Source organism: Cibotium barometz, chromosome 3 (assembly GCF_041138505.1).
Source record: "Cibotium barometz isolate CiBa-2024 chromosome 3, ASM4113850v1, whole genome shotgun sequence".
Taxonomy (NCBI): domain Eukaryota; kingdom Viridiplantae; phylum Streptophyta; class Polypodiopsida; order Cyatheales; family Cibotiaceae; genus Cibotium; species Cibotium barometz.
In genome coordinates this window covers 68,302,547-68,318,538 of record NC_141048.1, presented here as the reverse complement: position 1 = coordinate 68,318,538, position 15,992 = coordinate 68,302,547, and the positions used below count along the sequence as shown (strand labels likewise).

The 15,992-nt window shown below is 46.3% G+C and overlaps 1 protein-coding gene across 1 annotated transcript in view; it reads left to right on the top strand.

Annotated features, from left to right (window-relative positions):
- LOC147640455 (uncharacterized) overlaps window positions 1-15,992 on the top strand; it is an 84,791-nt gene that overhangs the window by 25,745 nt on the left and 43,054 nt on the right. Inside the window, exons 4-5 of the mRNA XM_086780816.1 lie at window positions 15,480-15,601; window positions 15,804-15,915. Of these exons, the coding sequence (XP_086636942.1) occupies window positions 15,480-15,601; window positions 15,804-15,915 (234 nt within the window). The remainder of the gene's footprint in view (window positions 1-15,479; window positions 15,602-15,803; window positions 15,916-15,992) is intronic.

Genomic DNA, 15,992 nt, shown 5'->3' with positions numbered 1-15,992 from the left:
TTATAAATGAGGAGTAAAGCTCTTTGTTGTTACCGAGGACAAGTTGAGTAAGCTTTGAGTCTGTACCCATTGACAACATGCTTAAGTGGATTGCCATCGAAATTGTTTGCCAATATTGGGGATGCGTCAGTGCAACCTGCCACTAATTGCCAATATTAGGGACATGCTGGTGCAACCTGCCAGTGATTGCCAATATAAGGGATGCGCCACCCACTTGTCGATGGTGTGCAAGTGGCGGCCCTATGAGGTAAGAGAGAAACCTGGTAAATGCCATGGGGCATAGACGAAGAGGTTCGTTGTAGGTAGGTACTTTCATCAATGAATCATGGCGGCTGGACGGCTGTCACTTGTCAAGACAGTCGACACTCGTCAGCTGGCACTTGGCAACTGGACGCGAGCAATCTGACAGGCTACAATGCCTCCAAGAGTTTGAATCTTCTTAGTATCCAACTGCCTGATTTGCTGTACCTGACCTAACATCACACCCTACTCTCCATTGTCTATTTAGTCATGACATTTATTTCTGCACCTCCACCTATTAACACCCCTGACACCCATACACCATTCACATGTACATTGGCAAGTGGTAATCAGACAACCTTGACTTTACCTTCCTCTGACCCTCTCTTTCTTCCTCCTAACGCTCAAAAGTCTAGACATCTCTCTCCTAAGAGACATAGATCATAAGGTTCCTCACCTTTCCCCAAGGAGAAATCCTGCATGGTTTTGTGCTTCTCCTAGCTTTGTTCCTTCTCCTTCTCTTTGTGTGAGCCCTTTCTTCAGTCTCGGTCTCGATTTTGACTTTGTCTTCTTTGGAAGGACGACCCCTCTTGTTGGCTAAAACCTCCACCTCTTCAATTTTGGCCTTTTCTTTTTCTGGAAACCAGATCCTTCTATTAGTTAACAAAAAATAACCGCTTAGAAGGCTAAGTACAGACTCGCCTCCATGTACGGAGCGAGGATCAAAGAACAAAAAAGGGGGAAGGATGCACTTCTTCTCTGGACCGTATGCGGAAGCGTCACGAATCCTTGCTGAGGCTATGGCGACTTGCTCCTTTTCTCACAGATAGTGGTGGTGAGCCCACTTGGCACTATAGGCCACTTCTTCCCCCTTCCCCCCCCCCCCCATGAGATAGCCTACCTTGAAGCTTCCCCCACTGGCTGCGGAGGGTATGAATGATGTCGAGCAAGATGCTGGTGATGGACTCTACAGGTGGGGTGTAGGTGCCTTCGATGGCTATGCTGCATCGACTCTCCAGATGTGCCATGCGGCAATGCTGCCACAAATCTCCCATCTCTGGCTTGAACCAGGAGTCTAGTGACCAGTAGATGGATTTGGGACTGGCACTATCGAGATGCGAAGGTGAGAGACATGAAGGGCTAGTCCCCCACCTTCCTCCTCGTAATCCACGACAACCTCATTCTCAGTGGTCCAAGCAAGTGCCCCATGCAATAGTACGGGAAGAGGCCTTGTCCATAGTGAAGATGCGGCATAGTCACCAGAAATGAGAAACAAGAACATAAATGAGAAATGGGAACAGAAACGTTTGAGGAATGGAAACGGGGAAACGAGTTTTTAGGGGTGGAAATGGCTGTTTCTTGTGACAATATCACTTGGGAAACGAGGAACGACCATGGAAACAGATGGGGTCTTGAAACGGAGAATGAAACCGGCCTCTGATAGAAAACCAGAGTGCGGTAGATTAGCAATCACCTGTCCACTTGTAGTCTAGATGTGAAAAGAACACAGATTGGAGCTAGAGTGCCCAAATCTGAAAACACAGCGACACCTGTTGGCCCCAAAGCTTGGCGCCCCTTGCGGTATTTCTTTATTCAATTATAATAAAATGAATGGCTGAGTACAACACAAAGATCAGCCAAGAGTTTACACCTGTAAGTCCAATCTGACGGCCCACAAATCCTTCTCAGCACAGAGGATCTATGCACACAGATCTGTGAAATCAAACAACACACTGTGCCTCCCTCTGATCAGCCAAGATCACTAAGCAGGCCAGCCATGGGCATACATCTGGCATAACTCAAGTGCATGATACATCTTCTCAGCTCAAACATACATGTGCTGTCCAAACTCTGTCTCAACCCTTGTCAATCTGCCATACCCCTCCTCTCACAAGGGGCCAGATAACACATATCTGCAACAGACATCAAGCAGTAGAAAGAGAGATAGATGAACAGAAACAGAGCTTACCAAGTTCAGCTCGTGAAACAACACTGGAGGAAGCAACAGCACCAATCTGTACTTGCAGGCACTTGTATCCACACCCCTGCTGCTTCACACGTGTGCTTGTACTTGCCTGTATCCTCCTCCTGATGTTCACTCTTATGCTGTCCTTGAAAATACAGATCTGAAAATCAGCACTGTGCCCGTCTGTACCGCCTCGGGATACGTGCCAGGAGTTGTACTTGCACAAACAGTCGGCTGTCCTGATTCTGGTCGCCTGAATTTGAGTAACCAGGCCTGTCCAGCACCTGTCCAGCACCTGTCTGCACCCCTGCAGCAACTGTACTTGCTGTACCTTCCTGCCCGTACACTGCACGGCAGTTGTACAGTATGGTACTTGCTGAAAAACTGGCTGTACAGCCTGTACAGGTCCTGTGCGCAGCCAGTCCAGCAGTGAAGAAGTCCCACAGTTGTACCAGAGAGAGAAAGAGAGAGTGTACTTGCACAGATCTGGCCGTACAGTGCTGTACGGCTGATTTACACTCAGAAAAACAGCCACAGCCCTCCAAATCTGCAGTCGACTTGCTCTTCCACCTTCCCACGTTTTGTCTACATGCGCTTCAAGGCTCCTCCACGACTCCTTTCCCAAAAAGCTAGAGAGAGAGGGAGGAGAGAGAAGCACTTACTCCAAAAGTGGCCCTCTTCCCAAATTAATCCCTAGGGCCCCAAACTTTAATAAGTTCCTAGGGCCACTAAGGCCTAGGGGCAAACTTTAATAAACATTAAAGTTTAATGTTTCTAGTTCCCCCCTTCACACCTAGGGATGTCCACACATCTTAAACTCTGTCCGGGCACCCCCCATGTGAATCAAAAAATATTCTGACTCTGCAACCACCATGCCCACACTTGTCCTGCTCCATTTTCACAGGGCCATGACATACCCCCCTCTTGAAAAATGGCAAGCGTCCTCGATTGCATTCTGGTGATGCATCAAAATATCCAAAGTGAAATATACAATATGGCAAGATCAGCGTCCCAATCTCTCTGAGCCATACACATGTATCAATATTCACTGCAAACCAATGGCATAGTAATAGTCCAAGTTGTATACCTACATATCCACAAAAATCTCATGTGACTAGTACACATATATCATAGAAGTCCCATAAACAGATGTACTGTCAGCCTCAGTACCTTCGGGTGAGATAAAATCTGCACCAAACGACCTCTAGATGTCATCTGAGCCTGTCTGTATCAAGGGAGTGGAGGTGCTACCCCCCTCTTGAGCATCAGGTAATGCTCCAGACCCATGCTCTGCTGAACCTGAATGAGCCACAATAAGAGTCGGCTCTAACTCAAAGGCATCGAGATAAAGCTGCAAAACCTGAGGTGAATCTGTTAAGTCACCTTCCTCCATCCACTTCGCATCCATCGGTGAATAGTTCTTGAACTTCACAAGATAGCGACGGGAAACTTTACCTCGTACCTTCCTTTCTTTATGTGCCAGTATCTGCTCTGGAATCAGAACCTCATCAAGTTCCTCAACTTCCGGCTGAGCCTCATCTGATACATCCTCAGGCACATCCCCACGGAAAGGTCTAAGAAGACTCACGTGAAAAGCATTGTGAATCCTCCAGTGATCTGGTAACTTCAAACGATAGGTTACCTCACCAATCTTTTCCAAAACGTGAAAAGGCCCATAATATCGCATACTCAACTTAGGGAATAAGCGCTCTTTACCCTTCATCTTCTTGAGTCTAGCCTTTTCAAAGCGCAAAAGAACCCAATCACCCAATGCAAACTGTAAATCACGTCTGTGACGGTCTGCGGCTTTCTTTTGCTTCTCCTGAGTTTTCTGGAGGGCCAACTTAACTCTCCGATAAGCTTCATCCAAGCTCTCTACATACTGATCAGCCTCAAAGATCTTATCCTTTGTATGCAAAATGGGTGGTACCTTCTTCCGTCCTTCTACAATCTCAAAAGGCGCCTTGCCTGTCGAGCTATGTACAGTGTTGTTATATGCAAACTCCACCAAAGGAAGATACTTTTCCCATTGTTGCTTGTGCTCTGACACATAACACTTGAGAAGATCCAACACTGTAGAGTTAGCCTCTTCTGACTGACCATCTGTCTGTGGAGGAAATGACGATGAAAACTTGAGAGTTGTACCCATGTTGTCAAACAACCCTCTCCAGAACAAACTCGTCATCTGTGGATCACGGTCACTAATGATAGACGTAGGCAAGCCATGATACTTGAAGATGTTCGCCATGAACAACTTCACCATATGATCCACTTTAATTGTCTTCCTCACGGGAATGAAATGTGCCTGCTTACTGAACCTGCATATGATAGTCCAGATGCCATCATTTCCCGTTTGTGTCCGTGGAAGATCAAATACAAAATCCATGGCAATGCTCTCCCAAGGTCTATCCGGAATAGATAAAGGTTGTAATAACCCTGGTGTCTTCTGACGGTCAAACTTTACCTTCTGACATACGATGCATTGCCTCACAAAGGCATCAACATCTCTTCTCAAGGTTGGCCAATAAAAGAAAGTCTTTACTGCTTTGACCGTGGCGTCAATACCTCTATGACCTGCATACGGTGGAGCATGACTTTCAATCATAACCTTGAGTCGCAATGGCCTGGTAACACACAGTCTGCCATGCATCAATAAAAACCCATCTCTGAGAGTGTAATGCTCATGCCGCTGATCCTCAGACATCTGATCATACAACCTTTCAAAGTCCTCATCATGGGCATACTGCTCTTTCATTTCATCAAGCTCATGATAATAAGCAAGTGAAACTGCAGAGACCTGTGGCTTGCGTGACAAAGCATCTGCCACTACATTCTTTTTGCCTTCCACATGCACAATCTAGAAGTGAAACATTGACAAAAAGTTTGCCCAACGCATATGCTTCTCTGAAAGCTTAGTCTGCATGAGGAAATATCGCAAGGTCTGATGATCTGTCTGCACAGTGAAATCAGCCCCAAGCAAGTAGTGTTTCCAAGTAGAAAGAGCGTGAATTACAGCCAACATCTCTTTCTCATACACCTGCAAATGCTTCTCAGCATCTTGCAAAACTCTACTCTCATAGGCTATAACATGTCCCTCTTGCATGAGAACTGCACCAATGCTACTTCCACATGCATCACACTGGACAACAAAAGCCTTTCGGAGGTCCGGTAACACCAATACTGGGTCCGAAGTAAGCTTTTCTTTGAACTTTTTGAATGCTGTAATTTCCCGATCAGCCCATCTAAACGGAGTTGCTTTCTTTGTCAAAGCATGAAGAGGCGAAGCAATTTCAGCAAAGTGCCGTATGTAACGCCTGTAATAGGAACACAATCCTAGAAAGCTGCGTACATCATGCACGGTCCTCAAAGCTGGCCAATTAAGTATTGCTTCCACCTTTGCTGGATCCATACGGACTCCATGACCAGACACAATATGCCCCAAGAAATGTATCTCCTGCAAGAAAAATTCACTCTTCTTGCCATTAACCATCAATCTATGGTTTCTGAGTTCTGCAAACACAATGGCCAAATGCCTTCTATGCTCTTCCTCAGTTCGTGAATGCACAATCATATCATCAAAGAATGTGCCCACAAACTCTCTATGAGGTCTGAAAATCCTGTCCATCATTCTGTTAAATGTGGCAGGCGCATTTGTCAAACCAAAGGGCATAACCAAGAACTCATACAACCCAAACGTGGTTCGGAATGCTGTCTTATGCACATCCTCGGGTCTAATGCGTATCTGATGATACCCGCTTTTCAAGTCAATACGACTAAAAACTGTGGAGCCCTGTAAGCGGTCCAAGATGTCATCGATCCTCGGTATGGGGAATCGATTCTTGATGGTATTCTTATTCAGCGCCCTGTAATCTATACACATGCGCCAAGAACCATCCTTCTTCTGCACTAAGAGCATAGGTGAGCAAAAGGGTGATGAGCTAGGCTGAATCAACCCCTTATTCAATAGCTCCTGCACCTGACTCATAATCTCTTCCTGTTGGGCTGCACTAACACGGTACGGCGGTCTATTCGGTGGAGTACTACCAGGAATCAGATCTATGGCATGATCTTCTGGCCTCTCAGGAGGTAATTCTCCTGGCAATGACTCGGAAAAACAGTCTTGAAACCCACTTAAGAAATCAGCCCTGTCCTTATCTAACATTGACAAATTAGACTTAGACTCATCATCCTGTGCATCCTTTACATAAATCAAGTACGCGGAAAGATGCTTTTTCATTACTGATGAAATCGCCGAAGCGGATACAATAGGAACAGATTCCCCTTTGAGTTTTACATCCAATACATGCTCTTTCCCTCTATGAGTCAGAGTGATTTTCCTATTGTAAGTATCCACCACCGCATGTACCCTGTGGCACCATGGCATCCCCAACAAAACATCACAGCCATCCAAAGGCATGATGAAGAACTCTTCGCTGCCCACATAACCCTGCAAATGAAGCCGAAGCTTCCCAATAATAGGAGTAACGGGTTCTGCATACCCTGGACAAGCCATATTAGCCTCATGTAACGGCCCCATCTGCTCTACGCAAATCCCCAATCGGCCAGCCAAATCTGGTGAAATGAAGTTGGCTCTAGCACCTGTGTCAAAGAAGATCAAAGCATTCTGATCTCTCACGTTGCCCCATGCCCTGCACAACTCTGCAGCTTCACCACCTAGCTGCTCCCCCACAAGATCAGGAACTAAGCCTGCAGAAGGCTTTGGTTTCTTTGGCTTGGGCTCTCCTTTATTGTCAGGGTCCTTTTTGGACGTTCTTTTGGGACAATTGAATGACATATGCCCCTCTTCAGTACAGTAAAAACACTTTTGAGCATCTCTCAAAGCCTGTCTTTCCTCAGAAGTCCTTTTGGGCATTGGCAACTTCTTATACTTTGTCTCTGAAGACCCTTTAGCATCACGAGAAGCATTCCCAAATTTTTCAGCTTTCTTGCTCAATTTCTTACTGCCTTTAAACCCAGATGAACCACCTGTGAGTAACGCATTAGCTGTCATAGCATTTTCAATCATCTGTGACATGTTCGTTACTCTTGTCTTTATACAATAATCTCGTACCTCCTTGGGCAGCCCACAACAATACTTCTCTACCTGCTCAGATAATGGCACGGCACGATAAGAAGTCACTGGGAGTAGAGCTTCCCAAAACTTCTTGTTATAATCCTCTAAACTATCACACTTTGAAGCATCCAGCTTGTGCCATGCGGTCATAACATCCACCTCAAATGTAGATGTGAGCCATACGGAAGAGAAAACCTGTTTGAATTGGACCCATGTAGTGGGTGCTATGCCCTGCAAAAGAAGAGTAGACCACCACTGCAAAGCATTGCCCTTGAGAAAAGTGGCAGCTTTCCTCACCTTAGAGGACTCTGTGTAATTCCCACCAGAAAAAGCAGCATCAAACTGCTGTAAAAAGGTAAGTGCCTTAAGTTTATCCTTGGCCCCACTGAAAGTGTCAAACTTCACTGCAGCTCCCCCTTCCTTGTAATCCTTCGCCTTTCCCATAGGCGTTAGATTATCATATGGAAGTGGTTTCGCAAGATTGCTGCCCCCAACATTCATACCCATCATTGGGTCAACATTTCCCATTCCCATGCCAGGCATACCATACATTCCAGCCATGTTTCCATACATTCCATTATGCATACCTGGCTGCATACCACCAAACATATTGCCTTGCATCCCAGGTTGCATGCCTGCAAACATATTTCCTTGCATACCGGACTGCATACCACCATACATATTCCCTTGCATGCCAGGCTGAAAATTGGCTCCAAAAGGCCCATACATACCCATGCCTCCCTGAGGGTAACCCCCAGTCATGGATTGGAACACCGAACCACCACCAAAATAACCTGGATGCATATTCTGCTGAGGAATAGGTGGCTGTCCATAGAAGGAACTCTGAGAGTTTGCTCCATAAGCATGCTGCATGTTCGGAAACTGGCCAAAAGATGGTTCCTGTGGGATGGCACCACTATGACCCTGTGGAAGATTCTTCGAACGAACCTTCTTCTTCTTTTTCTGGGGCTCTGTGCGGGGCTCTATGCGAGATCTCATAAATTCAGCAAATCTCTCGCTTTGTGTGAGCTGCATAAAAGTATCCATAACACTAGCCAAGCGATCTTTGAACCGAGCATCATCATCGTCTTTACCATGCACATCTTCTGGCTGTGTTACATCCTCATAAGGCTCAACATCTGCAGCCTGTTCTCCTGCAAAAATATCCTCAGATACAACTCTTTCAGGAGAAGTCTCTTGCTCTTCTTCTTCATGATAGAAGTACTCTTCCTCGTATCAGACATGTTTGCTGAATTTTCAGCAATGGCTTTCTTCAAAGCAACCACGAGCTCACCCCCTTCAGAAAGTTGATGATTGGTCCCGGGGACGGAACCTTGAAACCGGCCTCTGATAGAAAACCAGAGTGCGGTAGATTAGCAATCACCTGTCCACTTGTAGTCTAGATGTGAAAAGAACACAGATTGGAGCTAGAGTGCCCAAATCTGAAAACACAGCGACACCTGTTGGCCCCAAAGCTTGGCGCCCCTTGCGGTATTTCTTTATTCAATTATAATAAAATGAATGGCTGAGTACAACACAAAGATCAGCCAAGAGTTTACACCTGTAAGTCCAATCTGACGGCCCACAAATTCTTCTCAGCACAGAGGATCTATGCACACAGATCTGTGTCTTCAAACAACACACTGTGCCTCCCTCTGATCAGCCAAGATCACTAAGCAGGCCAGCCATGGGCATACATCTGGCATAACTCAAGTGCATGATACATCTTCTCAGCTCAAACATACATGTGCTGTCCAAACTCTGTCTCAACCCTTGTCAATCTGCCATACCCCTCCTCTCACAAGGGGCCAGATAACACATATCTGCAACAGACATCAAGCAGTAGAAAGAGAGATAGATGAACAGAAACAGAGCTTACCAAGTTCAGCTCGTGAAACGACACTGGAGGAAGCAACAGCACCAATCTGTACTTGCAGGCACTTGTATCCACACCCCTGCTTCACACGTGTGCTTGTACTTGCCTGTATCCTCCTCTTGATGTTCACTCTTATGCTGTCCTTGAAAATACAGATCTGAAAATCAGCACTGTACCCGTCTGTACCGCCTCGGTATACGTGCCAGGAGTTGTACTTGCACAAACAGTCGGCTGTCCTGATTCTGGTCGCCTGAATTTGAGTAACCAGGCCTGTCCAGCACCTGTCCAGCACCTGTCTGCACCCCTGCAGCAACTGTACTTGCTGTACCTTACTGCCCGTACACTGTACGGCAGTTGTACAGTATGGTACTTGCTGAAAAACTGACTGTACAGCCTGTACAGGTCCTGTGCGCAGCCAGTCCAGCAGTGAAGAAGTCCCACAGTTGTACCAGAGAGAGAAAGAGAGAGTGTACTTGCACAGATCTGGCCGTACAGTGCTGTACAGCTGATTTACACTCAGAAAAACAGCCACAGCCCTCCAAATCTGCAGTCGACTTGCTCTTCCACCTTCCCACGTTTTGTCTACATGCGCTTCAAGGCTCCTCCACGACTCCTTTCCCAAAAAGCTAGAGAGAGAGGGAGGAGAGAGAAGCACTTACTCCAAAAGTGGCCCTCTTCCCAAATTAATCCCTAGGGCCCCAAACTTTAATAAGTTCCTAGGGCCACTAAGGCCTAGGGGCAAACTTTAATAAACATTAAAGTTTAATGTTTCTAGTTCCCCCCTTCACACCTAGGGATGTCCACACATCTTAAACTCTGTCCGGGCACCCCCCATGTGAATCAAAAAAATATTCTGACTCTGCAACCACCATGCCCACACTTGTCCTGCTCCATTTTCACAGGGCCATGACAGAGAAACACGTTTCTAGGGACTGAAATGGCCGTTTCCTGTGAACTATGAGATGCGGAGAACTCGCTGCCAAACCTATTGAGCCTTTGGGCAATCTTAAAGACAATGTCGCTCAGACTCTTGGGGATGGCGACGTCTCGGACATGATGCTGGTCTATCTCCAATGGCCAACCACGTGCCTACCGCCAAGCTCCTATGTGCTAGCAGCCACAAAAATAGAGTGATCTTCCAAGGTTGGAAACTCTCTTCCAAAAATCTGAGAGAAAGTGCGATGAGAGACGCTGGGATTGCTAGTTTCCTGCTGCCATCGGAGTGCCCTCAGCCTTGGGCATCTGGATCCTACGGCCGAGCCGTGCGGTGTATGCAAAAAATGGGATACCGGAGTCTCCTCCCTGTTTGCAGGATCATAGCAAGTCCACTCCCCGGGGTCCCACTAGAGGTGCATGATGGGCCGGCTTTCCCAAATCCATAAACGCCAGAGTCTCTTCCTGGCCACCTTGGCCGGTGGTGGGTCAATGTGCTATTCATGTGCATGGAATCCGATCAGTCTCACCCTCTGCTGCGTGCATCCCTTGAAGTCCTCCTAGGGGGGCTCTACTCTCACTAATCTGCCATGAGGTCGAATCGAAAAGGTGAGCAAGGTGGAGCTCTCATCTGCGCCATGAACTGCCAGGAGAATATCATGCCTACTGGTGAACACTCTCAGCCACCGCAGGGGAATAGGGTCGGGGATCGGGGTCAGCCACTCCAGAGGAATGGCAAAGCCAATGTTGAGGTTGAATCTGTCCTTGCCCTGGATTCCAGTCAGGTCCCTCTGATGGATGCCGACTTCTGGGCGTTTACAGTTAGACTTGTACTCTGGTATGATGCTGTTGCACATGATCTTGTAGCTAAGGGTGAACCAGCAGGTCACTGAGTCTAATCCGTCTGTAGGGGTTCCACTGTAGCTTTCCTTTGATAAGCTCCTTGGCTGGGGCTGAGTGGATGCGCCACCTTTGTTTATGCCTTATAGAGTTTTGTGGTGGTGGCTCTACTACCCTTCTATGCTGCATTGCTGGGGAGCTGTTTGGAGGTGTTCTTAATTTTTCTCTCCTCTCTGCTATTGGGTACGCTGCTAAAGCTCACCTCCTTGGCACACTGACGTCGTCTCCCAGAAACTTAACAATCTCCTTTTACAATACTGCTTAGCAGCTCCACGTGCCACAGTTATAGCTGCTTCTTGCTAGCCTACTTTATCTCCACACAAGCATTACTTCTTCTCTTGCTTGGTCTGTGTTACTACTATAAAATGAAGATGAACAAGAGTATGGTTTGAAACATAAGGATCACTAATGGAACCCTAAATGTAGAGAAAAGAAAAAGCGAAGTGACAAACCCTAACTAGACAAGAAGGTATCCCTAATCACCTTGCTATTGAAATGAAAACTAAGCTAATGGAGAGACTCACCCTAGCTCTGATACCATGTTGATAATTATGGATCGAGCTCTCCTAATGACAAAATCACTTCCTAGTTACAAGATTGAAACTTGTACTCATAGAGAGACTTGAGATTTTTGGTAGTGTTTATATTTCATTGCTTGAAATGTCCCCCTTTTATATGAGGAGGTACACTCTTGGGATTGTACATCAATGTAGGATAATTCTCAACTCTTCTCTCTAGCTCACATGTCACCTCAAAGCTCAACACAGGTCACCTTGGCCCAAGCAAGCCTCCTGTCATTGTGCCAACCCACAGAAAGTTGCGGATCAACCGTTGAACTTGACCAATGCAGGCTCGTGAGAAGGCCTAGCAAGAAGTGATATACCACATGGTGGCAAGAAGAACTTGGTTCGCCACCACTACCCGGCAATCTTAGGAAAGTCTTGCTAAACTATAGTATAGGAATGCTAAGAAGAAGAGGGGCTAACTGCTGCTTTGTGGAGATATCGATGCCCACCTGGCATCCAAGGTAACGGACTAGAGTGCCCCTTGGGATCCACTGGAAGGTCTCAACTGGATGCCAAGTCAAGGCGAGCAAAGAGCCAACCCAAAATCCACATGACTTGAACTAGTTGATTTGCACTGCAGATGCACGATAGAAGATCTCTATCACCTCTGCAAATCTCTGAAGGTTCCCTCGTCTCCTGATAAGTATGCTGCTGTGTCATCTGCAAACTCGGATTCTAGCAGCTCCCGTGCACAGATGGAGAGATGTAATCCCTGAAGTCCAGACTCCAGTCTCCTGAGGTAAGAGAAAGCTGCTGATGGCCTCAATAACAAACAGAGAAAGATATGGTGCTAGAGGGAAGCCTTGCTGGATCGAGCGAGAAAGGGAAAATTTGTCACCTCTGACTCCCTTGAATGAGAATCTGGCTGTGAGAGGCCAAGTAAAGTCCAGAAACACCACGGATCCACTCCTCCCGAAATCCCATCCGGCACATTGTCCCCTCTAGAAAGCCCCAATCAACTCTATCGTAGGCTTTCTCGAAATCCAGTCAGAGCACAATGAGATCCTATTGGCACATCGAAGCAGTTGCTTCTGAGAAGGTGAAGACATTGTCCTGAGATTGCTCCGATCCGGAACAAAACTTGTCATGAATCAAGTCAGGGAGGAAAGGCTGAAGTCTTCGACTGATGGCCTTGGCCAAAATCTTGTAAGCGGTCCCGAGGAGGGTGATAGGTCTCCATTGCTAAATCTCCAATCTGTCACCGCCCTCTTTGGGAATCAAGTGGATCAAACCCTATGATACCCTCTTTGCATGGCACCCGTAGTCATAATCTCGCTGAAGGCTACTCTAAAGCCACCTTCCATGAGATCCCAATGATGAAGAAAAAAGGAGACTAGAAGTCTGCCCGCACCCGGGCATGTGCCCCTAGGAAGTGCCATCAAGGCCTCTGCCAGCTCCTCAACTGTGAAGAGAGTCAATAGAAAAGTCCGGAGAGCGGGGGAAACCACACCTCTCGTATGCTGCTAGACCCGCTCTCGCGCATCCACCACCTGTGAGGATATGGGGGCACCCATGAGAAGGGATTTGAAGAAATATATGGCCGTGGCTCTCACATGGGGGGTTCCGAAGGATAGATCCATCCTGGCCTCGCAACCTGTGGATACCATCTCTCCGCCTATGGGGGCTTGCAATCTCAAAGAAATCCCCAGTGACCCTATCTCCCGCTTGCGTCTAAAAGGAAGCGGAGGCTTGGTAGGTCTAGAGGGCCTCGCGAGAATCTGGAAACCTGGAGAGGGATCTTGGCGAGCTAACGGCCTCCAAACAGGTGGGACTGGAGATGTGTTTCTGGAGGTAATTGCGGGGGTGGAGGGGGGGTGGAGGGGGGCATCACTGTCAGGTGGCTGCTGAGGAAACGGTTCCCTGACGAAGCTGTATCCTCCTGTGCCTTGCCAGCCTGGCATGCTTGGGGGGCACCGCGCAGCTTTGGAAATTGGTGGACCGTGGTGGTTCCAGTCATTAGGTTTATAGCCAACCTAGTGTGAACACTCTAGCTGTGAACAACCTCTTAGTTAGAGTCAAAAGATAGCAATAAGATAGTCGGAGAGCCTGCCCTTTTGTTGACTCCCTGTAGAAGAGCGTAGGGCCACCCAGTGTCGTGAAGGCTACTATCCCCCAGGTGATAATACCTAGTGTGGACCACAATGCCGTGTAGGGGTTCTGACTCCCATCGCCCTTTACCCAGAAATGCGAAGCATGCAATAATCCCTTGCAAGCACGAAACTTGTTCTAAATCGCATTTTATCTCCTCCAATGCTGGATTATTTAGCTTGTTGGAGATCTGGGGATAGTAGAGCTGGTTTGTGTATGCAGAATCTTCTTATGGGGATCGAATGAAGACCAGAAGGGTGGCTTAAGTAAGGCACCATGCTAAAAGGAAAGGAGGTGCAGGGGTTGTGGACTCTTTACACACTTTAAACATAATGTAAACAAGTTGATAATACAGTCTTGTCTGATTCCTTAAGAAAACTGGAGCTCCTTTTTACTGGATGATGAAACTGGACAACTGTCGTTGCCCGAAGGGGCCGCCCGATCTCCGCACACATGGTACTGCTTGATACTGTCCAATTGTGGCCTTGAGGTTCCATCATCATGCAAAAGGATGTATGGACAACATAGTCAAGTGGAAGGGGCTCAGGTGGGGGGTCAGATGCCATCTGTTTTTCACATTGCATTTGGTTCTCAATTTGCTGGATGTTGGCAGAAAGGGATTTAAAAGAGGGGTACATTTAATGGAAGAAATGGATTAAGATCTGTGGTTGTGTTTAGGACAGAATAAGTGGAAAGTGGGGGATGATGAATAGAATAAAGACAGCACAGCTAAGCTACAGTTATCACTTGCTAGAGTCCTGTCCAATGTCCATATTGACTGGCCATTTGGGCCACTGTATTATAATAGTTTGCTGCCTGCTCAAGGCTTTCCTATTATCTTTTTGATGTAATCTTCCTCTCCCCCCCCCCTTCCCTTTTGAGTAGATCCTATGATTAGTTAACATTTTCTACCGCCTGTAGGTTCTTTTTCCCTGCCTGTAGGTGCATCTACGGTGGCTGTGCCCGTCCACGTTTCCAACGGGGTGCCTTTCACAGGGTTTGAACCCTGACCTCCCAGTCAAGAGGCACAAACACATGCTCTTGGGCTATCAATCCGTTGCCTTGTTGATGTTATCTTTGTATATCTTATATAAATATAAGCAAAGAAAGGTCTTCAACTAAGGTCTTAATATACATTTATGGAAGTGTCCAAGGGTCCTGATACAAAACCAGTATTTTGTTGCAAAATGCCCAGAATTTGTTGCTTATAACAGTCTTCTTGAAGATGACTTCTGAAAAAATCATCTAAAACATCAAAATGGTACCATTGATTGCTGCTAAAGATAGAATAAGCCATATCAATTTCCATAGGCATGGGATTGCTCATAGTTTGCTTCATGGAGCTGTGCACAGCCTCTTCATTGTTGTATTTTAGCTTGTAGATCCACTTACATGTCATTGCCTTCTTCCTTAGAAAGCTTGACTAGCTCCCATGTGTAGTTCTTGTGTAGAGCATGCATCTCCTCAGTTCATTCCTCTCTTCCATTTCATTTTTTAACCAAATAGGCTCTTCAATATCCATCATTGTTGTGCTTAACCTTTCTAGATCTGATTTTTTAAACTAAGCAGATTGTGCTTTTTATTTTATTTTTCTTAAATCTCATTTGTGAAGTTGTCAAAGAGTGCTTGATGAACCACATATAGGCTCAGAAGTAGGCCCAAAGGTGGAAAGTTATATTGTGCTGTATACCTTGGTAGATTTTATTTTGATTGCAGGGTGGAGTGATGAACCTAGTCTAAAATGATTCAGTGTTTGGGTCTTGCAGCCTTTCTCTTTCCACAACTTTGGAGGAGACGAACCTAATCTAAAATGATTCAGTGTGTTGGGTCTTGCAGCCTTTCTCTTTCCACAACTTTTGGAGGATCACCAATTGATGCTCACTCGCCTTTTTGCCTGCTTGTGGCGAATATAAATACATTGATGGCACAATTTTTATTTGTCTTTCTCAGTGGTGCAGGTAATAGTACATTGTGTGTTGATTTATAGCATAGACAATGTTATCAAACATAAGCATACTTATTCTAGCAAGCCCCTGCACACACGTGAATGCATGTGTGCGTGCATGCGCGTGCGCGTGCACACACACACAGCAATTTATAAAAAGTTTGCTTATTTATTGGGGAAGTAAGTTATTCTAACACTTTCCTCGTTATCTGCAGTTTTTGCTCGCATGTCTCAACCATCCTATCCAATAAGGTTCTCTAAGAAAGCCATAATTAAGACTGATGACCTGTTACCAGTCCTAGGGGTTGAACAGAAGGAAAGATACAAGTATGGCACACAACGTTATGTTTGTATAGCATGACACTAGACTTGGAAACTTAAAGAGTAACTTTTCAAAAAGCTTA